The 26,465-nt window shown below is 39.5% G+C and overlaps 1 protein-coding gene across 2 annotated transcripts in view; it reads right to left on the reverse strand.

The window, feature by feature from the left end:
* The window catches only part of ANXA7 (annexin A7), a 34,131-nt gene extending 7,943 nt beyond the window's left edge, over positions 1 to 26,188 (reverse strand). Inside the window, exons 1-8 of one of the 2 annotated variants that reach the window (XM_074232835.1) lie at positions 26,123 to 26,188; positions 22,289 to 22,343; positions 20,478 to 20,685; positions 18,773 to 18,883; positions 17,967 to 18,037; positions 15,799 to 15,864; positions 10,410 to 10,512; positions 9,780 to 9,874 (exon numbers count right to left, since the gene is read on the reverse strand). In XM_074232835.1, coding sequence (XP_074088936.1) covers positions 9,780 to 9,874; positions 10,410 to 10,512; positions 15,799 to 15,864; positions 17,967 to 18,037; positions 18,773 to 18,883; positions 20,478 to 20,685; positions 22,289 to 22,342 — 708 coding nt within the window. In that variant the 5' untranslated portion in view covers position 22,343; positions 26,123 to 26,188. The remainder of the gene's footprint in view (positions 1 to 9,779; positions 9,875 to 10,409; positions 10,513 to 15,798; positions 15,865 to 17,966; positions 18,038 to 18,772; positions 18,884 to 20,477; positions 20,686 to 22,288; positions 22,344 to 26,122) is intronic. The other variant, XM_074232836.1, reaches the window with a different exon arrangement.
* Positions 26,189 to 26,465: the final 277 nt, after the last annotated feature.

Consider the following 26,465-nt stretch of genomic DNA (forward strand, 5'->3'; position numbering starts at 1 on the left):
AACCAAGAAAAATGTAAACACAAATTTAATTCATTACACAGATATGTATTTCCTTTAATCAATAAACATTTATTAATCAAGTGATCTAACACAATGGAAAATTATTAAGAAATATACTTACTCTTTAAAATAGAACATGCAAAGACAAGACACATACAGGCATAAAACTGACACACACAACAACTGGAGAACAAATCAGTCAAACAACAAATATCTGAGCACATGGTACTCAGCTCTTAAGATACAACTAAGTTTAAGACATAGTTCTTGATATCAAGGCACTTACAAGCTAGGTAGGATGGGGGGACATAAAAATATTAAAAGATAAATAATTTAAGGCAGTACAAGCTCTCAAAAGAGTTATTCAGTAAATAAAATACTATAGAAGTTCAGGGAAAATTAGTCAAAACAGGCTTTATGGAGTAAGACTCAAGGTGGGCATTGATAGGTAAACAGGAATGAATAAAATAGAAAGCATTCCAAAGAAAAGAAGTGGAATAATGACTAGACCAATGTTATTAATAGAGATTTACAGAAATAAAATGAAGTCCAGTTATAAAGGCAAAGGCACAGAATGTGAGAAAGGTCCTTAGTCTATGGAAACCATGAAAACAGGACTGGGAGAAAGGGGACTGATAGGGATAGAAGGGCTGAGGGAGAGTGGGAAGAGAAGGGAGGGCGGGAGACTGGTTAGAAACCATAGTAACACTTTAAGTATTCTATGCCTAAATTCTATGGTTGCAGTGGGAATGGAAAAGCAGGAGCAGAAGTGAGTTATTTTGAGGAAAGAAAACAATAGGTCTCAGTAATCAAGGAAAAAGTCAAGGATGAATAAGATTTCAAACCTGGATGACTGGGAGATGATATTATCACTGACAAATAAAACAAGTCAGTAAACATCTGTTTTCTCATTGGTAAAATGGGGATAACAATTGTACTGCCTAAATAATATGGCTGCTGTGAGAAAATTGCTTTAAAAACTTAAAAAAACTACATAAATGTTCTTAGTAAGTCAGGAAGTGAGTTGTTTCAGGTTAAGATGACTGTTTTGCATTTAAATTCTAAGACTATTTGAGATACCATGGTACAGGCTATATACATTTCCTGCAGAAACTCCCAAGATTGGAAATAGGGTTGGGTTTTGGGAGGATTGACAGAAAAATCAGGTCTTAGCACATCAGAGGCTTTATGAGGTAAAGAAAGGTAATCCAACTTGATCAGTGTCTCTATTGACATTCATTGATGATGATGTTTGCTCTTCATTCTCAAAGATCATGACATCAGGAGAGGTGATAACTATGACGAGCATATGAACTGGATTTGCATAGGGGAGGTCTATGCAAAGTCACTGACCTCACTTTCTCTTCCAGAGTCCTCTGGGTCCAGTGGCCAGGTATTAAAAAGGACATCTGGAAATGGATCTGGATGCAAGGTCTTGAGTCACTTACCCAAGGGCACACTGCTAGTAAGTGACAAGTGTCTGAGGCTGGATTTGAACTCCCATCCTCCTGACTCTTGACTCCAAGGCCAGTGCTCTATCCACTGGGCCACCTAGCTGCCTGATGAGCCTGTGTTAAGAGGGAAATAGCTAACTAATGAATGATCTAGAATTTCAAATTGACAAATTTAAGTTTGAGAGGATAGGTAGGCACCAGGAAGAGGTTGCGGGGGACAGATTATACTTTCTTCATCCTTTCAGATACAAGAAATAATAAATAGAAACCTTTCCCTAAGAAAAGAGGATAACAACTCCTCAATAATTAGAAACTTGTTATAGTCATTTCCTAGGAAACCAGGAAACCTTACTAGGTTGTTTCTCAAGTTGGTAGGGAAATGAGTTAGGAGGGTATAATAATATTTTAGTTATAACATTAACAGGAGCCATGACATGAGTCTCTTAAAAGCCCTAGAGAAAAGAAGATATTCAAAGTCTACAGGGACCTTTATAAGAAATGAAAACTGGACTTACAGCCAAGATGGCGGAGAGAAGACAGGCACCGTTCTAGAGTCTCCTGATCTCTTCCCCATCTATCACATGAAACAAACCTCTTAGAGGAAGTCCGACTCATGGAACCCAGAGAGAAAAGCCAGGAGAAAGAGCATCTACCTCAAGATTTGTCTCCCGCTGCAGCTTTGGTAGAATTCGGGCGGGTGAGTATCAGACCTGGATCAGCCAGAGTTAACAGCTGAATTGGAAGCAGGAGTCTGAGGGCTGGAGAGTGGGACCTGCTGGATCAGCGGTGGGGCTGGACGAAAGGGGCTTGGGTCCGTGGGGAAGCAGAGGCGCTGGTGTTGGTGCTGTCCCCCTGGAGCTTGGGGAAGGGGCTGCGGGGAGAGTTCTGGTACAGGAATGCTGTGGACACCATTGCTAGGCTCCTTCGGTCTGAGAAACTCTGCGCCCATGCCTCCATTGCACTGAGCCTCCTCCAAAACAAACAATTGCAAACTACTTCTGCCTCAGGCCCAAGTGTGTGAGCTAAAGAACCAGCCCAGCTAAGGAATGACCTCAGGCCAGGGTAAAGCCCACCACTGATTGAAGGCAAAATAATTCCAACTCCTCCCTTCAGGCAAAGGGAGAAGGCCTCTCAACCCAGGTCACAGACACTCCAGAGAGGTCAAGCAACACCTCCTACTGGCCAGCCAGAGAAACTGCACTCAGTAAAGCCTTTAGAGATCCCAAGCCCAGGTGAACCAGCCCCCCCCCCAACTCAAGGTCTTAGCATAATGAAGAAGGGTCAGCGGAAAGGTGGATCCATAGAAAAATTCCTGGAAGGGAAAGACCCCAACTCAGAGAGACCTGGAACCTCTGAGGAGAATACAATCTGGTCTCCAGAACAGAAAGACTTCCTCGAAGAAATAAGGAAGGAGCTTAAAAATTTGGGAGAGACAATACCTTGCAACAAGAAAACAAAACCTTAGAAAGTACAATTGGACAAACACAAAAGGAGAATAAATCTCTCAGATCATCAACTGGACAATTACAAAATGAGAACAATTCTCTCAGATCCTCAAATGAGCAAATACAAAAAGAAATCAATTCTCTCAAAACCTCAATTGGTCAAATGGAAAGTTCTTTCAAAAGTAGAATTGACCAATTGGAAAAGGAGTTGCAAAAGGTTAATGAAGAAAACTCCTCCCCCCAAAAAAGAATGGAGTCTACAGAAACTAATGACTCCACGAGACAGCAAGAGTCAGTTAAACAAAATCAAAAAATAGAAAAAATAGAAGCAAATGTAAAACACCTCATCAACAAAACCACTGAGCTTGAGAATAGATCGAGGAGGGGCAACCTGAAAATTATAGGACTTCCTGAAAACATTGAAGAGAAAAAAAGCCTGGACTTAATATTACAGGATCTAGTGATGGAAAACTGCCCTGATATCATGGAATCGGAGGGCAAAGTAATTATTGAAAGAGTACATCGATCCCCACCAGAAAAAGATCCTAAAATGAAAACACCAAGGAATGTTGTGGCCAAACTGCAGAACTATCAGATAAAAGAGAAAATCCTGCAAACAGCCAGAAAGAAACAATTTAAATATCAAGGAGCCACAGTAAGGATCATGCAGGACCTGGCTGCATCAACATTAAGGGATCGAAAGGCCTGGAACGAGATATTTCGAAGAGCATGGGAGCTTGGAATGCAGCCAAGAATCTACTTTCCTGCAAAGCTGAGCCTACTCTTCCAGGGAAAAAGATGGACATTTAACGAAATGGAAGAATTCCAAAAATTTCTGATGAAAATACCAGAGCTAAACAGAAAATTTGGACATCAAACAGGAGGTTCAAGAGACACATGAAAAGGTAAAAAAAGGGGTGGGGCAGTAAAAGAAAAAAAAATGCAATGAATGTAACTCTAACAGATAGAATAGACCTTGCCAGAAATGATGGACATTCATAACTATCCATGAGACTACTATATAATGGGATATAACTGGCTTTAACCCCATTTGGGAGAAAGATTCTAATAACTCTCAGGAATTTAGACTCTATTCGATAGAATATGCAGAACTAGAAGGGTCAGACACTCAGAATTTTCTACGACTTAGATAGAATGATCTAAAAAAAAAGAGATGGGCAGAGGGAGGGGATTGAATGGGGTAAATCGCATTACACTAAGAGGTACAAAAAACCTATGGTAATAGTGGGGAAGAAGGGAGCAGAGGAGAAACACCTGAATCTTCTTCTCATCAGACTTGGCTTAAAGTCAACCTACACATATTCAGTTAACTTATAAAACATCTAACCTTGCAAGTATTAAAAGGGGAAAAGGGGAGGGGGGGATGGAGAAAGGGAAGGGCAGTGGGGGAAATAAGGGGAAATAACAAAAGGAAGGGAAGGGAAAAGGGAAAAAGGGAAAGGGGAAAGAAAGGGGAGGGTGTGATATAGGAGGGCAAACACACTGAAGGGGGTGGTTTTCAGAAACAAAAGACCGGGGAATATGGATAAAGGGGGGGGATACAAACAGAGGGAAGATAGCACAGAGGGCAATAAAGAATTAGTAATCATAACCTTAAATGTGAATGGGATGAACTCTCCCTTAAAACGTAAGCAAATAGCAGAGTGGATTAAAAACCAGAATCCTACAATATGCTACTTACAAGAAACTCATTTGAAGCAGAGAGATACATATAGAGTAAAGGTAAAAGGTTGGAGCAAAATATATTTTGCTTCAGCTGAAGTAAAAAAAGCAGGGGTAGCAATCCTTATCTCAGACAAAGCAGCAGCAAAAATAGATAGCATTAAAAGAGATAGGGAAGGAAACTATATCCTCCTAAAAGGTACCATAGACAATAAAGTCATTTCAATATTGCACCCAGTGGGACAGCATCCAGATTCTTAGAGGAGAAGCTGAAAGAATTACAGGAAGACATAGATAGCAAAACTCTACTAGTGGGAGACCTCAACCTCCCGCTATCAGATCTAGATAAATCGAATCATAAAATAAACAAGAAAGAAATTAGGGAGGTAAATAAATTGTTAGAAAAATTAGATATGGTAGATTTATGAAGGAAACTAAATGGGGATAGAAAGGAATATACCTTTTTCTCTGAAGTACATGGAACTTATACAAAAATTGACCATGTACTAGGACATAAAAACCTAATGATCAACTGCAGAAAGGCAGAAATAGTGAATACATCTTTCTCAGATCACAATGCAATAAAAGTCATATGCAATACTGGGCCAAGGAGATATATAGACCCAGAACAAATTGGAAACTGAATAACCTCATTTTAAAAAATGAGTGGACCAAAAAACAAATTACAGAAAAATTAACCATTTTATCATAGATAATGATAATAATGAAACAACATACCAAAACCTATGGGATTCATTCAAAGCAACTCTCTGGAGATATATTATAGCTCTAAATGCTTATATGAATAAATTGTAAAAATAGGAAATCAATGAACTAAACATGCAACTAAAAAACTTAGAGAAAGAACAAATAAAAAAATCCTCAATTAAGTACCAAATTAGAAATTCTAAAAATTAAAGGAGAAATTAATAAAATTGAAAGCAAAAAAACTATTGAATTAATAAATAAAACCAAAAGTTGGTATTATGAAAAAACCAGTAAAATTGATAAACCTCTGGTCAATTTGATTAGAAAAAGAAAGAAGAAAACCAAATAGCTAGTATCATAAATGAAAAAGGTGAACTCACCACCAATGAGGAGGAAATTAAAGTAATAATTCAAAATTATTTTGCCCAACTCTATGCCAATAAATATGATAATCTAAGTGAAATGGATGCATATTTACAAAAATATAAGTTGCCCAGGTTAAATGAAGAAGAGATTAAATACCTAAACAACCCTATCTCAGAAAAAGAAATTCAACAAGCCATTACTGAACTCCCTAAAAAAAAATCTCCAGGGACTGATGGATTCACAAGTGAATTCTACCAAACATTTAAGGAACAATTGGTTCCAATCCTATATAAACTCTTTGGAAAAATAGGGAAAGATGGAACTCTGCCTAACTCTTTCTATGAAACCAATATGGTACTGTTACCTAACCCTAAAACAAAGAAAGAAAGTTATAGACCTATCTCCCTGATGAATATAGATGCAAAAATCCTAAATAAAATCTTAGCAAAACGATTACAAGAAGTCATCACTAGGATAATACATTATGATCAAGTAGGATTTATTCTAGGAATGCAGGGTTGGTTCAATATTAGGAAAACTGTTAGTATACTTAATTATATCAACAACAAACCTATCAGAAATCATATGATCATATCAATAGATGCTGAAAAAGCTTTTGACAAAATACAGCATCCATTCCTATTAAAAACACTAGAGAGTGTAGGAATAAATGGACTGTTCCTTAAAATAATTAGCAGTATCTATCTGAAACCATCAACAAGCATTATACTCAATGGGGAGAGGCTAGGGGCATTCCCAATAAGATCAGGGGTCAAACAAGGGTGCCCATTATCACCACTACTATTCAATATTGTATTAGAAATGTTAGCATCAGCAATTAGAGAAGAAAAAGAAATTAAAGGAATTAGAATTGGGAAGGAAGAGACAAAACTCTCACTCTTTGCAGATGACATGATGCTCTACCTAGAAAATCCCAAGAAATCATCTAAAAAACTACTGGAAACAATTAGCAATTTTAGCAAAGTTTCAGGTTATAAAATAAACCCTCATAAATCCTCAACTTTTCTATATATGTCTAGCAAGAAACAGCAGGAAGAGCTAGAAAGAGAAATCCCATTCAAAGTGACCTCAGACAATATAAAATATTTGGGAGTCTATTGCCAAGACAGACTCAGAATCTTTTTGAAAACAATTATAAAACACTTCTCACACAAATTAAATTAGATTTAAATAACTGGGCAAATATCAATTGCTCATGGATAGGTAGAACTAATATAATAAAAATGACAATTCTACCAAAACTAAACTATCTGTTTATTGCCCTACCAATCAAAATTCCAAAAAATTACTTTAATTAGTTAGAAAAAATTGTAAGTAAATTCATATGGAAAAAATAAAAAGTCAAGAATTTCCAGGAACTTAATGAAAAAAAAGTGCAAAAGAAGGTGGCTTAGCCCTACCCAATCTAAAATTATATTATAAAACATCAGTCATGAAAACTATTTGGTATTGGCTAAGAAATAGAGTGGTGGACCAGTGGAATAGACTAGGTGTAAAAGCAGGAGATGATTATAGTAATCTGCTGTTTGATAAACCCAAAGAGTCTGGCCATTGGGATAAAAACTCCCTCTTTGATAAAAATTGCTGGGAAAATTGGAAGTTACTATGGAAGAAACTTAGATTAGACCAACACCTCACACCCTTTACCAAGATAAGATCCAAATGGTTACAGGACATAGACATAAAAAACAATGCTATAAGCAAATTAGAAGATCAAGGACTAGTCTACCTGTCAGATCTATGGAAAGGGGAACAGTTTATGACTAAGGAAGAGTTGGAGAATATCACCAAAAACCAATTAGATGATTTCGATTACATTAAATTAAAAAGCTTTTGCACAGATAAAACCAATGTAACCAAGATCAAAAGAAATGTAGTAAATTGGGAAACAATCTTTACAACTAATGATTCTGACAAAGGACTCATTTCTAAAATATACAGAGAACTGAGACATATTTTTAAAACAAAAAGCCATTCCCCAATTGACAAATGGTCAAAGGATATGCAAAGGCAATTTACAGATGAGGAGTTCTAAATCATTAATTATTAGAGAAATGCAAATTAAAGCTTCTCTGAGGTACCACCTCACACCTCTCAGATTGGCCAGTATGATCAGGAAGGATAATGATCATTGTTGGAAGGGATGTGGGAAATCTGGGACACTATTACACTGTTGGTGGAGCTGTGAACTCATCCAACCCTTTTGGAGAGCTATTTGGAACTATGCCCAAAGGGCAACAAAAATGTGCATACCCTTTGACCCAGAAATACCACTATTGGGTCTATACCCTGAAGAGATGAGGAAAAAGGGTAAAAACATTACTTGTACAAAAATATTTATAGCAGCCCTGTTTGTGGTGGCAAAGAATTGGAAATCCAGTAAATGTCCTTCAATTGGGGAATGGCTTAGCAAACTGTGGTATATGTATGTCATGGAACACTGTTGTTCTATTAGAAACCAGGAGGGACAGGATTTCAGGGAAACCTGGAGGGATTTGCATGAACTGATGCTGAATGAGATGAGCAGAACCAGGAAAACACTGTACACCCTAACAGCAACATGGGAGTGATGTTCAACCTTGAAGGACTTGCTCATTCCATCAGTGCAACAATCGGGAACAATTTGAGGGTGTCTGCAAAGGAGAGTACCATCTGTATCCAGATAAGGAGCTGTGGAGTTTGAACAAAGTGCAAGGACTATTCCCTTTAATTTAGAAAAAAAAAAAAACAGATAGCTTATTGTCTGATCTGGTTACCTCTGAGAATTCTGTTCTCTTTAAGGATATGATTTTTTCTCTCATCACACCCAATTTGGAACAAGGTACAACATGGAAACAAAGTAAAGACTGACAGAGTGCTTTCTGTGGGGGGGAGGGGGGAAGGAAGCAAGATTGGGGGAAAAATGTAAAACTCAATATCTTTAATAAAAATAAATTAAAAAAAGAAAAAAGAAATGAAAACTGAATCATAGATAAAGACATAGAAAATTATACAAAATAAGATTGAGAGGCATAGTATCCTAGTGGATAGAGAGCCCTGCATTCTTAACCTGATCCATCATATTTATGTGTGTATACATATATATGTGTGTATGTGTGTATGTATGTATGTAATTTTAGGCAAAGCACATCGGCTCTCAGTACTCTGGCACATTTTCATGGACTCCAAGTTGCCAAGGTGTTCATCCAAACTGGTAGAGAGGACTTCCTTATCCAGGAAATCCTTAGATCAATAAAATCATAGATTCAGTCCCTGTCCCTATCCCTAAAGCAAGATGAACAGAACTAAAGCAGCATACACATTGACTAGAATTATATTTTTAAAAAATTTAAAAGACAAACAGGTGACACAACTTCAGTTTGACTTGGAAGGGAAGCCAACACAAACACTTTCCATTTGTTGGTCATCTATTCATTTGTTTGGTTTTCCTTTGATAAATGCTAAGGGGATTTATGTCAGATTTGATTCTTTACTTTGCATGTTTTCTCTTTCTTTTCTGTTGATAGATATTAAGAGTTTTTAAAATCAGAACTGAATAAAATTGACATGTGATCCAGATAATGATGGAAAGTGTATGGTGGGTTTCTGTAAAAGGGGTGCATGGTAAATAATAAGCACATGATAAATATTTGTTGATCTGACTTGAGGAAGGCTGCAGCAGATTACCAAATGATGACGTGCATGCAACAGGTCATATATGGCATCATCAAGTAGATGTTTGACCAGAAAAGGGGATGGGCCCATCATGTATCAAGGGAAGTCAGGTGGTCTGAACACTGCACTAGTATCTGCAAAATATGAAGAGAATTAGGAGAAGGCCTCCAGTATATTTGATGGATCCTCTTTGGAGGATTTATGGTCAAACATGAATTATATAGTAAAGGTGTGGATGGATTGCAACATGCACTGTAGGAGGCAGCATCCATTTTAAGGCCACAGCTCCCAAGAAAAATAAAAATAATCACTTTAAAATCTCAGGTCACAGTAGCACTGTTTTATGCAGACTAATAAAATATTTTTCCTCAGATAAAGACTTCATCATTACTTTCCTGTTGAAATACTATATATATTTACTCACTGAATTTAAAAAACAAATACATACTTTTCCATACATGGTCTTAAAAGCTGACTTAATTTTCTGTCTTTGATCATTGGAGCGATTGGCAACAACATCCACAATTGCTTGTTCATCAGTCCCTGGAAGAATCAAACACAAAGATGTCAAGAGGAATACTTCCCAAAATTTATTCATGTATCTTTATGTACCTGGAAAATGCCCACAAGCTAAGGCCTTCACAAGGGAATACTTGGCTTGTGAATTTATAAAACTATTTTTACCCTACCCTATCTAGCTTTAGGTTAATTTGGGGCAGATAAATGGCACAAGTGGATAAAGCACCAGGTCTGGAGTTAAAAAAGGTAAGCAAATGACCTCAAGTCAGATCAGCAAGTATTTATCATGTGCTTACTGAGTTCCAATCTGTCTTTTTAGACACTATATCAGCTGTGTGACACTAAGCAAATCATTTCTCCTCTGTCAGTCTCAGTTTCTTCATCTGTAAGATAGGAACAACAACAGCAACAACCTCCCAGGATAGTTGTAGGGATCAAATGAGATAACAATTATAAATGGCTTAGCAAAGTAGCTAGCATGGATTAACCATTATATAAATGTTAGTTATGATTATTTTAATGTATTTAAGACCAAAAAACAATCCCATTTGTTCTTTACCAAATCCTTTCATGGCTTTTCGAAGAACTTCTGCATCCTTTATAGCATCAAAGTTGGCAGCAGGTCGGATTGTCCCCTGAAAACCTTGAGTCATGGCTGCTGGCTGGGAAGGAGAAGTACAAAAATCAGATTGGGCAAAGAAGCTACTCAAGCCAACAGAGTCTATACAGTCAAATCTCCTTATCACCACTAACAGGTAAGGAGGAAGGGTAAAGAAAGTTTCAACTTTAACAATAGTTGTGATGTAGAGGTCAGAGGGTTAGATCAGGATTTCTGGGGTTCATTATTTTTAAAGATTCTAGATGTCGGCATTAGGAATATTCCGGAAACAAAATTAGCCTCTTCTTAGTAGGTTCCACTATTTCAAAGAGATGTCCTACAGATTCTGGGTGTGAGATGATGAGGTATTTTTTATTTATATCTTTAGATGATAAGATTTTGATCCTAACTAGGTAAATTATGTAATCCTTCAATTATTTTTTATTCTAGACTTGAAGAATCAAATAAAATGAGCATTTCCTTTTATAAAATAGAATAGAAGAGGATTGTATATGAAACTGAACCTCTATTATGTGGGGTTTGCTTTTCTATTCAAGGTTTTCCTACTTGCCTGTGTAAATTATTTAGTCTTCCTGTATCTTAATTTCCATATTGGTAGAAATGGCAGGGGGAGGAAAAGCAGGAGCTCTTGCTGTTGGATAGGGCTAACCAAGACAACGGCAGACCCCAGTTTAAAAGCAGGACAAAAATAATAATGCTCAGTGCAGGAGAACATAAATCTCCCGGCATTAAAAAAAATTAAAATCTCTTAATCTGCTAAGTAAAGGGCAAAGGGAAATATAATGTGACAACCTTATGTCAGACTTCAGATGAGAAACATTAGAACTTTGTTAATGTAACTTTATCTCACTCAATTGTTTACACGGAACTCTGATCCTGAATCTATTATTTCAGTTTTTAGAAAAGCACAAAATAAAAATAACAATGAAAGGAAGCTGTTCAGGCAGTCTTTAAAAATTATGAATTAATTCAATACTTGGATAGTTTTATGGATTGAAGGTTCAAAGATAAGTGGCTACACCTTTAATACATGTTCATCATTTTTACACAATTTCTCATCAGCAATGTGTTGCAGCCTACTCATCCCCCTACTCATCATGTACCCCACAAGCCTAATTTCTCACCAACTGTGAATAATTAGCAGCCATTCATTATCATTAGAATAATATTGACATCAAAGAGATGGATCTTTGTTTTAGGGAAAAGTTTGGGGGCAGTAATAGTTATTAAAGTTACTTCCAACTCTTCTTTTGTTTTTGTTTTTGCAAGGCAGTGGGGTTAAGTGGCTGGCCAAGGTCACACAGCTAGATAATTATTGAGTGCCTTTGGATGGATTTGAACTCAGGTCCTCCTGACTTCAGGGCTGACCCACCGCACCACTAACTGCCCCACAACTCTCTTTCTTTTATTCAATTTTGGACCCATTTCATTGTCTATTCACACCTGACTCTTACAATAGCAATAAAGCCTCTCTGAGACAGTAATATCAGTAAATCTCCAAGATGAGTATACTGTCTATCAATTCCCTGGGTCAGGACAAAAGACTTTTTCTGGTGTAGAAGCTTTTGAATGATTACAGATCTCATATGGGAAGTTTGGGAACTTGAGATAATAGGCATAACAACAGTGACAGACAGGAACATCTGTAGGACTTCACCTTCTCTAAGGAATCTTTCTTCCATTTGGACCCTACACTGGAAATCTCTAGCATGGACATTTTCTTTGGATATTTTTTTCAAGTTTAGCTTCTCTTCCCAACTTTGTATGGTCCTCCTCCTATGATATCAAAATCACTATTCTGAAGGATGTCAGAATAGTATATAATAGTATACAATTATTTACATTTTTAGGGCCTAAAATATCAATGGGATTATCAAAAAGCACTTATGTCACTACCAATAGGAATAGAGATGAATGAAAAGTGGAAAGGAGGGCAAATTTGGGAAGTTATTAAAGAAAAAATAACTATTATCTAAAGTCCCTGATACTGTTTTCTTAGAGAAACTTCCAATAGCCATCATCACCAATCCAAAGGAAGCAGAGCATGAAATACAATTGAAAGTAGAATAATTATCAGGATGAGCAAAAACCACTCCATGTCAATCAACAATGTGCAAAACAAGTCTCACAAGTCTCACAACACTTTGCTCTTATAGTACAATGGATAATAATAACAACAGCTAGTACTTTGGATTTGGAAAAAGTCCTTTATGTGTTATCAGCTGCGGTATGCATGAATGACAATGAGTGAAATTCATCTTGTGATCTTTTTCCTTGGTTGGAAGGGGAGGGTTAGGCAATTAAAATTAAGAGATTTGCAAAGCAATCCATAGTCATATGAAAAATTGCTCTAAATCATTACTTATTAGAGAAATGCAAATTAAAGCTTCTCTGAGGTACCACCTCACACCTCTCAGACTGTCCAATATGACCAGAAAGGATAATGATCATTGTGGGAAGGGTTATGGGAAATCTGGGACACTATTACATTGTTGGTGGAGCTGTGAACTCATACCTTTCTGGAAAGAAATTTGGAATTATGTCCAAAGGGCAACAAAAATGTGCATACACTTTGACCCAGCAATGCCACTACTGGGTCTATACCCTGAAAAGATGATGAAAAAGGGTAAAAACATTATTTGTACAAAAATATTCATAGCAGCCCTGTTTGTGGTGGCAAAGAATTGGAAATCAAGTAAATGTCCTTCAATTGGGGAATGGCTTAGCAAACTGTGGTATATGTATGTCATGGAACACTATTGTTCTATTAGAAACCAGGAGGGACAGGAATTCAGGGAAGCCTGGAGGGATTTGCATAAACTGATGCTGAGTGAGATGAGCAGAACCAGAAAAACACTGTACACCCTAATAGCAACATGGGGGCGATGATCAACCTTGATGGACTTGATCAGGGACAATCAGGGACAGTTTTGGGCTATCTGCGATGGAGAATACCATCTGTATCCAGAGAAAGAACTGTGGAGTTTGAACAAAGACCAAAGCCTATTACCTTCAATTTAGGGGAAAAAAAAAGTTATCTTATTATGTAATTTTGATATCTCTTAGACTTTATTTTTCTTCTTTAAGGATATGATTTCTCTCTCATCACATTTAATTTGGATCAATGTATACCATGGAAACAATGTCTAGACTGGCAAATTGCCTTCTGTTGGAGGGTGGGGGGGAGGGAAGCAAGATTAGGGGGAAAATTGTAAATCTCAATATAAATATTTTGGGTAAAAAAGATTAAGTGATTTTGCTCAAGGACTAAATGTCAAGTGTCTGGGGTTGGACTTGAACTCAGGACCTCTGGATTCTTAAGACTGATGCTCTGTGCCCCATGTATGGGGCAGCTAGGTGACTCAGTGGATAGAGCACTAGTCTTGGAGTCAGGAGGATGGGAGTTTGAATCCAGTCATACTAGCCATGTGACCTTGGGCAAATCACTTAACCCTGATTGCCTTGCAAGCAGGACTATCTCTAGTCTTCCTGATTCGTATCTGGCTAATGCATTTAGATGGCTCTGGCAGAGAAAGTGAAGCTGATACTTTGCAATACCAGCAATTCAATAATACCAACTTCTTAATGTCCCTTGAACTAGATACTGCACTTCCTGAATCTGGACATTTTCCCTGGTTGTCCCCAATACCTGGAATCCTCATCTTTGTCTCCCAGCTTCCCTGGATTCTTTCAAATTCCAGTTAAAATCCCACCTTCTGCAGAAAGTTTTTCCTGGTCTTCCTTAATCCTAGTGCCTTCCCCCTCCAAGGATTATTTCCAATTTATCTGGCCAAGATCTTGCTTTGTTTATATTTGTTTGCATGTTCTCTCCCCCATGAGATTGAGGGCAGTGACTGCCTTTTCTTGGTCTTTCTTTACAACTCTCAGTACTTAGGTGTTTATTAAATGACTGACCTTTCGAGCCAGTATATCTTTCACTCATCTACCAGATTAATATTCCATAAGCACAGTTCTGATCATGTCACCCCACCTTATTTAGTAAATCTCAATAGTTTTACCTTTAGGTCCTCTGCCTCTTAAAGACCATCTTAACTTGGCCTCTTCCTTCCTTTTTGGTCTTCTGATACATTAAACATATACACACACACACACACACACACACACACACACACACCCCTACTTTGTAACACAATGACACAGACATCCTTGTTTTTCCCAACACAGGATGCTACATTTCTCCACTCTGAGAATCTTTACAGGTTATTCCCAAAGACTAGAATGTAGTCTCTTCTCATTGTTGCTTCCTGATTCCCTAAGTCCTAGCTTGAGCAGCTTTCCTCTGGGAATATTTCAATTTATACTGTATATATATTTCAGTTGTGTTGTGTATATACACACACACATACACACACATATACAACACATACACCCTTTTATATACTAAGAGCTCCTTTGTAGTAAAGATTGTTTTAGATTTTGTATCTGATTAACTTAGCACATTGACTCATATATATAGTAGGGCTTATTAAGTGCTTGATGACTTTCCTTGAAGCCTCCTCTGATGGGGTGTAGATACTTTTAGAATCTTAAAGGCTATATGAGTAGAAGACAAACTCTAGAGGCCCTACCAAGCAGAAAGGACTTCAAATATGAGTTTGGTGACAGACTGTGTCTCATTGGAGATTTAGTAGAGCTACATTTGGAAAAAGTCATCCACCAGAGAATGAGACAAAGGGGCCAATAGCAGCTCATTAAGCTCATTTTTTCGGGTAGGGAAAGATGTCAATAGGGTTGGTAGAGAGAGTACCTATTCTGATAAAATTATAACTCCTCTGAAGTAATGAGATTTGCTTTAGGTTGTTGTTTGTGTTGTGTTGCCATGGCACACAACTTAATAAGTTTGTCATCTAATAAAACCCCAGTTTCCCTCCCACAGACAGACAGACCTAGGTGTTGCCTAGCCAAACCTCTCCTGTCCTGTACATTCTAAAATCAAGAATAGTTCTTTATATTTTCCACTATTAAATTAGATTTGGCCTATTGTTTCAGGCTATAGAGGACTCTGTGAATCCAAATTCTATCATCAAATCCATCAGTATTTGTATTAGTAACCCCTCTCCATTTACCATCATCAACTTATTTGACAAATATGCCACTTACAAGTTGAGAGCAGTCAAAGCTATACCAATTTATTTTCTATTTATTGAATCATCAACATACTTATGCAAATTACCTTTTGAAATGAAAGGGAAACAAATGATCTTTTGCAGAGATAGAAAGAAAAGTATAAAGGCACCTAAGAAAGAAGAATAATTCTAGAATATAATACTTCAAGAGGCCTTTAGTGCAGAGAAAAAGCCTTACTCACTTCACTGCTATAATCCAAAGAAAGAGGAGAGAAAACAGGACAGGAAGGATAGAACTCGGGATTGACCTGAAAGAACAGATGAAATTTATAAGGCAGAATGGGAGCACATGGTCATTCTTCCAGGAATCTTTACCAGAAGATTCTAAATTCCCACAAACAACTCAGTTATCCAAGATTCAAGGTTATATTATTATTATTATTATTATTATTATCATTATCATTATTATTATGACTAAAATTTAAACTCTAACACTAAGTTAAGCAAGTCAATTCCTGTGAGGCAGGTACAGGACAGAAGCACTACCAGGAGACCAAGTCTTTGTCCTACATGCTGACATTCTGGGGATATAGTTCCTATTCTCCACCCAGATAGGTCTAGCAGGCTGATAGGTTGCCTTCCTCACCTAGCCTGGGGGCTACCATACCATCCTTGCACCTTGGGTTCTGTGGTTATTACAATCCTCTCCCAAAGGAGATCACCCTCCAAATGGAGCATATGGCTGACTGTACTCATCCCCCTCCCCAATTCTCCTCAGATGAGCCAACAAGTCAGGAAATCCACTGAATAACTAGCCAGGGAGTGGGGCAGAGTGCCACCACCCCCCACAATAACTCCATACTAGCTCTCCCCAAGTGTCTCTCTCTTCTTCTGCTCCCTTGCATCCACTGGGCCCTCTGAGGGCCTCCTTAAAGTCAAAGGAAAATCACTTCCCTAAATGTGGAGTCAAGACAACCTGAATCTCAACCTTGGCTATTGCTATGTTACCTTGGGAAAGTCTCTTTTTCTCTCTGAGTCTGTTTTTTGATTTGTAAAATGAGAATAGGGTTGAACTAGACAATCTCCAAGGTCCTTTCTAGCTCTAAATCTAGAATCTCTTCCTTTCCTGATCCTTTTGCTCAATGAAGCTGAACTTTCCCCTTCAGATATATAAGTGGAAGCCTGGAGTCAGGAAGACCTAAGCTCAAATCCAGCCTCAGATACTTACTAGCTGTGTGACCCTGGGAAGGTCACAATCTCTGTTTCAGTTTCCTCAACTGTAAAACGGAGATAATACTATCACTTATCTTTGTGAGGATCAAATGAGGTACCATTTATAAAGTTTGAGCATAGCGTCTAACTGTATATAAATATTTATTTCCTTCCCTTACACCTTCTTCAAGACTGGCTACTTCTTCTCTCACATGCTTTGGCACATGGTCCAGGAGGAGTAACCCTTTCTCCCCACTGGCACAATCTAGTTCTGACACCTTCACTCTTGTTGCCATCATCTATGCACTTCTAGTGACTCTTCCTCCTTCTCTATGTGTTCAGGCCCCAGCTTACAGGTTTTCCCATCTGGCCTCCCAGTCTTTCACATGCCTTAACTTCTACAGCTTCCATCTCTAACCTATCTTCATCATTCAAAAGAGTAGTCAGACCATAGGTACTTCTCTGCCATCCCATGCCAATAGAAACTTTCCTGTGTGTAAGAATTCCTAGTTATAACTCTGGGCAGATAGTGTATTTCTATCCCTAGATGAGAGATTAAAAAAACTGAAGCCCCGAGAGGTTAAATATCATGCCAATGGTCATAAAGTGAAAATGCAAGTAAATTGGCATTCAAAGTCAAGTTCAGTGTTCTATTCTGCCACACTCTCATTTAGGAGCATTAAGTCTCCAAGAGAATATTTCTGAAGGACTCTATCCAAGTATCCAGAATTATTATCTATGACAAAGATGAAACTGAACCTCTGATTTCACTTCCCAAATAAAGAAACTCTCTCTACCAATGCAGGTCTTTGCCTTCTTGGCAAAGATCGAGAGATGCCTAAGACCCAGAGAGGTTAAGAAAGTCACACAGTATATATCAAAGGCAGGACTTAAATCCAGTTCTTCCTGGCTTGGGCTTGCTCTCTATCCACTACACAGTGCCCCCTCTTCTCTTTACCTGTCATGATATAACAATAACTGTATCCTGTCCTCCTGACCATGTTTGCTGTATTAAAGTTAATTGGACCCCGCATCTAGTTGGCTTAGGCAATGTTGGCCTGCAAGAATATGTTCACAATAAAGGACACAGACACTAATCTCCTCCATATTGTAAACCTGCCATGGTGGCAGGACAATGTCATTTTCCTTTGGTATTACCCAATTACCCTTTTGTTAGAAAAGGCAGGTCCCAAAATACCTGATTAGGGTAAGGAACAGGAGCTTGGCCACCAGGATACTGGGAAGGTACCTGTCCTCCAGGGAACCCACCTACAAATTTAAAAAAAATAAACCTTGTGAGAGTTCTTTAAAAATAGGTCACCTTTCAAAAGTACATTGGTGTGTTTTTATATGTAATTGGGAAAAAATAAAATGCTAAGTTAAAAAAGAGCCCCTGGAATTAGATGATCTTGGAAAAAAAAACAAACCACTGGTCATTATGTATATTATGTAGTGGTAAAGATTAGAGCTACAATTACACATCAAAGCAAGGTTGGATTTTGTTTGTTTGTTCTGGAATATGCCAATGTGTCACTGAATCCATGTGCATTGATTTATCAATATTCCATTTCAAAGCTATGTGTTCAAGAGTTAATACTTTTCTCCAAACTTTAGAAGAAATTTTGATTTGATTTGAGGAAGGAAGTAGGTTTCTATTTTCTTTTGGCCAAAGGATGGAGGGGAATGGGCATAAAAGGAAAAGACAATTAGGCAGTTTAAGTTGAGAGATTTTTTTGTTTCTAAATTTGGAAATGTTTTGTTTTGTTTTTTAAATAGAAAACTAATTTGCTTTTCATTTGTTAAAAATCCAAAATTAACATTTTAGGATACTTATAATCTTCCTTACAATGCTAAAGTTTTAAAGAACCATTTAATTCTCTGAAGATGTTTTAACACTGATATATAATAATGGCCATTTTTTTTCTCTTCAGGTTAAAAAGTTATTTAAGCTACAATTCAAAATAATGTGATACAGCTTTTTGTTTGATTACAGTAGCTATCTACCTGGCATCGGCATCTGGCCTGGTCCACCACCATAGGACTGGGATGGTGGCTGTGGATAGCCAGAAAAAGTAGGGCCACCTGGTGGGACTCCAAATCCTTGGCCTGGAGAAGCTGCAGAAAGATGAGTTTAGTAATTATTATAATAAATGTCATAAGTTCAGGAGAAACACTGAAAAATGAATAACCAAGGTAAATTCCAAGCAAGGATTGCACATAATCAATATTTACCTTTTTGGTCAAATGCAATTAAAAATGCTACTAATTGATAAACTTAATTATCATATTGCTGTGCTTTATGTTTAAATTCAACACTATATAAACATATACATACATATGTGTAGATCTCTGTCTACATGTCTTCCTTGCTAATTAACTATATATATACCTTTAAAACAAGGATTCTTCTTTGCCTTCTCCCCTATTAGACTCTGAGCTCCTTGAAGTTAGGGGCTGCTTTTGTTTTTCCTTGGTATCTCCAGTGTTTAGTATAGTGACTGGCATATACTAGGAGTTTAAGTAAAGTTTGTTAACTGAGGTTGAACTTTAAAAAAAAACCCTGATATTATATTTCAATATAATTGGTTTTCTTTGTAATACTCTCTCCTTTATTTTCTGCATTTAAGAATGTGATTCTGAGGAAGGGTCCATAGGTTTCATAGATCACCAAAGTATATATGATTCTCACAAAGAATCAAGGAACACCTGCTTTAGACAAGGGCTCTGAAGCTTTGAGCTAAAGCCAGGGTGGGGAATCTCCATCTGCTGACTGAATTGGTCTGGTTTTGCCAAAGCAACTGCACACAGGGAACCGAAATTCAATAAATGTAGGTGATTTTTAGAGGTGAATTAAGTTTGACCAAATATAGACCCTCAAACGAGTTTATAAATATCCACATGACTCTTGTCAGGAAAAAAGGTTCCCCACCCCTGATCTAAAGGCTTCATTCTAAAAACAGGGTCTTGTTTTTCTAGAATTGATGCTTTTTAATATCTATTAGAAATTATGATGGGGCAGTTAGGTGGACACTGCTGTGTAATCTTGGTCAAGTCCCTTAAGCCATTTTTTGTCTTACCAAAAAAAAAGGAAAGAAGAAATTATGAGTTAAGAAGGAAAAGAAATTTCTTTTTGACCAGAAGAATTATGTCAATTTTGTTCACAACAATGTTTAAGCCAACACCCATCTCTGACTGCTCTTAGGAATACCTATTTCATATATAGCACGATTTATTCTTTCCTGGTCCAGCTCAGATGTTAATTTTCATGGAACTTTTCTTAATCCTTTAAGATAAACACAAACTCTCCTTCTAATTTTTTTTAGGGTTTTTTTTTTTTTAGGTTTTTGCAAGGCAAAGTGGCTTGCCCAAGGCCACACAGCTAGGTAACTATTAAGTATCTGAGGTCAGATTTGAACTCAGGTACTCCTGATTCTAGCTAGGGCTGATGCTCTCTATCCACTGTACCACCTAGCTGCCCCCTCCCTCTAATTTTTTGAGTACTTTGGCTCTTTCTTCTGCCCCTATTGCATTCTACCTCATAGATTAATAATCTACCCAAATACCATTATTTTCTCATAAATTGTAATAAACTGGAGGGAAGGGACTATTCTTTACCCTTAGTGACTTTCAAGCAGGAACAAAGGGAGTGGGTAAAGTCAGGAATGTAGAACTCCTCCCCTAAATCACCCCAACGAGGACTGTAGCTTACCTCCAGGATAGGTGGGGGCTCCCCCTGGAGATGGTGCACCAGGGTACCCTCCCGGGGCAGGGTAGCCTCCAGGGGTTGGGTAGCCTCCAGTTCCTGGGAAACCACCAGCTGGTGCTGGAGGATATGCTCCGCCTCCCATTGGAGGAAAGCCAGTAGGATAAGGATATTGACCAGCAGGAGGTGGAAAAGATGAATCCTGACCTGCAGGCTGAGAATCAGAAAATCACCAAGTGAATCTGTGTTTAATTAAAGTCATATATTTATAAATATTGTAAAATATTGTAAAAATCTGCACCTTTCTTAAAAGAACAGAAACCTACACCCATGATTCCAAGATCCTTGCTGGGTCAAACACAATCATCTTGGAACCAATAAGTCATTCATTTCTCTTGTGTCTCAGTTTTCTATCTGAGGTACAAGAGCCAGGGTTCTCTGCTTTAGTTCAGGGGATTCCTCTCCTGGCATTGTTTCTTCTTAACTTCAAAATCACATTCCCTCTACTGATGGCTCATTCTAGAACTTTGGATCTTTTTCATGATGGAACAGTCTATCACCTTTGTATCCTGAAACATTCCTCCAAAAATCCTGCCCTTCTTCTACTGCCAAGTTCCTCATTTTATGGAAAGGCCCAAGCCAGCTTTTCTTCATCTTCTTCCTAGCTCTGTTTCTGATTTTCTCAACTTCAAAACCAAGTCCTCTTGCTGGGAAACCTCCCTAGATTCCCCCTCTTCTTCCTATTCCTCTTCTCACCCTACCCTATTTTTAAGTTACCTTTTGTGTATTTTCTTTCCCCATTAGAATGTAAATTCTTTGAGATAGAAGTCATCTTTCTTTTTTGATTATATTTTGCCCTAGTGCTTGCATCGACTCTTGGACATAATAAGCATTTAATAAATTCTTTTTTCCTTCTCTCCTTCCTTTATGTTTAATCATGGGGAAAAGAGAAGCTTTCATGCCCCTGAAATTTTAGGATACACTATTGGGATTTTCCCCTATATAACAAGAAATAATTCTAGGGTTTTCTTGACTAAATACTGACCCACCCTTCCATTTTTCTTTCTTGTTTTCTGTGGAGAGGGGAAGTGGGAAGGAGGAAAAAAACTGAAATTACATAACTGAATTAAATGAAATTAAATAACTGAAAAATTAAATAACTTTTAAAAAGAAAAAGAAAGATCACTGCAATAGAAGTCAAGATTTCTGGCTCTGTGTAGCTTTAGTTAAATCATTTCACTTTTCTAGGTTTTGCAAAGTGAGCAAGCTGAACTAGTAAATGTCTAGGGCCCTGATTTTCAGCTCTAAGAATCTACAATCTGATGAGAATGGTTGCCACAGGGTTGCCAACAATAGACACAATCTTCTCTGTCTTCTCTGCTCAGATACATTCAAGGCTGAAAATTAGTCTTCCATCAGGTTACTGTATCATTGCTTGCTTGCCTGTGGCTTTCCTTCTTCCTCCAGTGGTTGGCCAGTCTGTCACTGGTGACCAGGAGGCCAATCCTAACCAGCCCCTTAGAAATACAGGTCTTAACATCCCACACATCCACAGAGTGAGAATGGACAGGCACATCTATAAAAGTGATCACAAACACTCAACTAAAACTCAACTACCAGGGAAGAGGGTCTTTAATTCTCTACAACACAAAGGGATCTGTGGTCCTTAAGTCAAGCTCCTCCCATGCTCATTAATGGAAAAAAAAAATTTTCTGGAAGAAATTATTTGGTAGATTATACACAAGAGGTTTCTAAAATTTCCATTGGTTTGACTCTCTTCCCCACCCTCCTCCCCATCCTCTAGTAGTGATACTTACAGGATATCCAGGGAATGCTGGGTAGCCTGTAGGGGGGTATCCTGGGTAAGACATTCTGTAAAATAAGAATTTTTAACAAAGGTTTCTTAGGTGGTATAAGGTTTCTAGAAACACATATAGCTTGGGCTTTAAAAAAAATTATTATTATTATTAAGTAACATTTTTCTTTCAAAACTCTGGGCTTGATTCAAGACCAGGGGAAGTGCTGAACCTCAGTTTCCTCAACTGTGAAATGAAGGAAGTAGATTAAGTTTTTAGATTTTTCTGAATTCTGATTCTGTGAAATGTGAAAATTGAGGATGTGAATAACTTATTCTACAGCCAATTCTCCATTGTTTATATTAATGGAAGGGATAAAGGAACAATAATCTAAAAACAGCAATGTAATTTCCATCAATGACATTATTAGTCATCTAATTTTTATCTAGACCTGTGATTTCATAAGAGGAGTTGGGAGTAATCCTTGTAATCCTGCAAGTAAACTCCCTTTGCCAATGTAGATCAGCAACTTTTCTTAAGAAAGATTAGGTGACTTGCCCAAGATCACATAGAAAAGATGTATCTGAGGAAGGATTGGAACCCAGGTCTCCTGAAAGCCAGTACTTGCTCTTTATCAATTGCGGCTGCTATTTCCCATCCCTGAAATTATTTATGTAATATTTTGATTTGGATTTACTTCCTTAAATATCTTTGACATGAGGTGGCTAGGTGGCGCAGTGGATAGAGCACTGGCCCTGGAGTCATGAGGACCTGTGTTCAAATCTGACCTCAGACACTTAATAATTGCCTAGCTGTGTGGCCTTGGGCAAGTCACTTAACCCTACTGCCTTGCAAAAACTAAAAAAAACAACAACTTTGACTACAGATTTTCTTCTCACTTCCCAAATGACAGTAGGATGCTTTCTGGTTGGTAGAAGCAGCAGGGGGATCTAGTCAATTCATATCTGAATTACCCACTGTGTGGTCCTTCATGCCCCAAAAAAGTTACCATTGCTTCTAAAATAGGAGTATCAATAGATTACCCTATGGTCCCATTCACTATCCCCTCACCTCCTCCCAACAAAACACTCTTCTCTAGCCTTCATTTCCTTATAGGTGTTGTCTCTTCCATGAGAATATAAATTCCTTGAGGAAAAAGGCTTTTTGTTTAACTTTTCTATTTGTATTTGTGGTGTTTGGAATGTAGCAATGACGAAAATTTCATTCTCCTTGAAGGCTTGCAATATTTCCTTATTGCATTTATATGTCTCTCCCTCACTCAATCTAGCACAGTATCTGGTGATATTAGGTGGTCTAAAAAAAATGACTGTTTAATGAACAAATGAAAGGTTGGAGAGGCAAAAGGCCTAAGTTATTTGTCCATACTTGTCTGAAGAATTAAACTCATCTCTGTTGCTCCCTTTAAGCTCCCACAAATTCCCAATTTCCAGCAATAACATTATTAGTCATCTAAGTTTTATTCATCTTTGATCCTTCCCACATCCATTCTTCTTGTGAAAATACTGTCATTCCTTTCATCCCTTCCATTCCCATTGCTACTTCGCTAAATTCAAGCCCTCATCACCTCTGTCTGGATGGCAACAGAGAACTAATCTGGCTTGTCTCAACTTTTTCATCTCTCCAATTCATCTTGGCCTCTGTTGTTAGATTAATCTTCCTAAGACAGTGTTTTCATCATGTCTCTCTCACATCTGAAAGCCTTGAATCCTATTAATAGCCTAAAGGCTCAAATGTACACTCCTCTCCCTGGCATTCAAGTCCCTCCATAATTGGCTCTGCCATGCCTAAACAATCTTATTGCTTGTTAACTGACCCTCTGCTTGACTGACTCTGAAAGCAGAGCATGCTTAATGTTGCTCCCAAGACCTTACTCTTGCTATTATCAACTACAATGCTTCCCTTTCTTCTCTGTAGTTCAAAGGTGCCTGCCCAAGGGGCAGTGGATAGAGCACAGGTTCTTGAGTCAGGAGGACTTGAGTTCAAATCTAGCCTCAGATATTTAATAATTACCTAGCTGTATGACCTTGGGTAAGTCACTTAACCCTACTGCTTTGCAAAAACTAAAAAAAAAAGGTGTGTTCCATCAGGGAATTTACAGTCTGTAGGGTTAATAAGATTAATGCAGCCATCCAAAAATAATTAGCCAAAAAATATGATAAATGATGAGACAAAGTTAGCGGTATGGAAGCTAAGTGGACAAGAATAGTCAGGAAAGTGGAATTTTTGCCTATGTCCTCTTTTGAGAAAGTAGATTTGAGGTCACAGACCAGGAGGCCCCAAGTGGTTTGGGCCAACTGTAAACTCCTTCAGAGTGACTAAGCAAATCACTTAGGAGTTATTACGCTTCACTTCGATCAAATAGGCCAACAGCAGTTTTGGCTACGCCTACTTTCACAAAAAGAGAGGGGAAAATGCCCCAGTTCTCCCAGACCATCTCCACCCCATGAGTCAGTCCACAAGGGAGGGGAGTTTTCTCAGAGTTTCATGTATGTGGCATGATGCCCAGGACTGAGGAAGCTGTTGCAAATTTATCAAACAAATGAATCCATGTTCAATGGGAAGGGTAAAGGAAGACAACCTAAAGTCTCTCCCTATAGAGGTAAATTTACAAAATTGAGTTGAGAAGAAACACTGAAATCAATGAGTCTGGATGCTTCAATAAAGCACTCAACTGAGACTGTGCTTGCCTTGAAGCAAAGACAGAAGTATATGGTTCATAGGATCTGAGGAGTCCAAGGTCTGCCTGTGCCCTAAATATTTCCTTTACTAATCTATCTGAATTCTCAGTATTAATCATTCCTTGAAAAGAAAAGCTTTGCCTGTAAGGCTAATTCATCAACAGCCATTATCAAATTAGACACTAATTTGAGGCCTGTCAGACGGCAAGACCCTTCCCAACAGTCATGAGTAACTGGAACTTCAGGCTCCCCCGTAGTTCCTTTTGGTAGAAACTTTATGCTTCCCTGCAAGGGGATTTGTCCCATAGAGGACAAAACGATTCCTATTTGCACTGTTCAGAGAACCACAAACATCTGGAATCCTCCTTGAACTCACATTCTGAGGAGTGCTTTTCGGGATTAACAAGGGGAGGTTTTGTCTCAGCACCCCAATAGTGGCTCAGCTTTGCTTCGAGCTGCCGCTTCCCTGTTCCAAATTTGTTTTCCTCACAGAGGAGAGCCTGGCTCCCGGGTCAGCAGCCCGGGCCGGGGGGCGGGTCGGGCTCAGCAGCCCGGGCCGGGGGGCGGGTCGGGGTCAGCAGCCCGGGCCCGGGGGCGGGTCGGGGTCAGCAGCCCGGGCCCGGGGGCGGGTCGGGGTCAGCAGCCCGGGCCCGGGGGCGGGTCGGGGTCAGCAGCCCGGGCCGGGGGCGGGTCGGGGTCAGCAGCCGCACTGCCATCCGGCCCGAGTCAAGGTCTTCCCTCCCCCCCATGGAGGGCAGCCTGGGGGTCAGCTCCAAGGAGGTCTCCGTACACGAGGTGGACGCTGGGAAGTTCCCTGAGAAATGGGGGGTTCCCCCGTCCTAGCCTCGGGGTGGGGGGGGGCAGGCTTTAGCGGCCGGGGGCTGCCCTCCTTCCTGAGTCACTGGTGGGGGGGTGAAGAGTTGGGGGTCCCTCTCCCCCCAGGTACCAGGCGGGGCCCGAGCCTCGGCCTGGGGCCCGGGAGGAGGGAGACACGGCGGCCCGGCCCCGCCCGCCCGGGCAGCGGGCTCCCCATCCCTCCGGCCCGGGGCTGGCCCTTGGCCCGGGCCCCGGGCAGGGCCGGGGGGAGGGGAGGGGAGGGGAAGGGGAGGGGGCGCCCTCGGCCCGGCCCGCGGGGAGGGGGGCCGCGGCTCCTCACCTGCCCGTGGAGTAGCCCCGCCGCGCCACTGCCCCAGCCGGCCCGGCCCGCAAGATGGAGCCGGGGGCGGGGCCGGGCGGGAAGGGCGGGGCCGGGCGGGGCGGGGCCTGGCCGGCCGAGGGAGCCCAGGCTGGGGCGGGCGGCCCGGAGTCCCGGCCTCCTGCGCCCCGGGGCCCCCAACAGGACCAAGGCTGGGTCCGGGGCGCCCAGCTTCTCCAGGACCTTAACTCCGCATCCGCTGGGCCTGCAGGTGGTCCCTGGAGAATTTCCGAGGGCGCCGGCACCCCAAACCTAGAGCCGCCCTGGGTCCTCAGAGGCGCGCGGCTGGGTCAGGCAAGGCGTC

This window comes from Macrotis lagotis, chromosome 4, assembly GCF_037893015.1.
Source record: "Macrotis lagotis isolate mMagLag1 chromosome 4, bilby.v1.9.chrom.fasta, whole genome shotgun sequence".
NCBI lineage: Eukaryota > Metazoa > Chordata > Mammalia > Peramelemorphia > Peramelidae > Macrotis > Macrotis lagotis.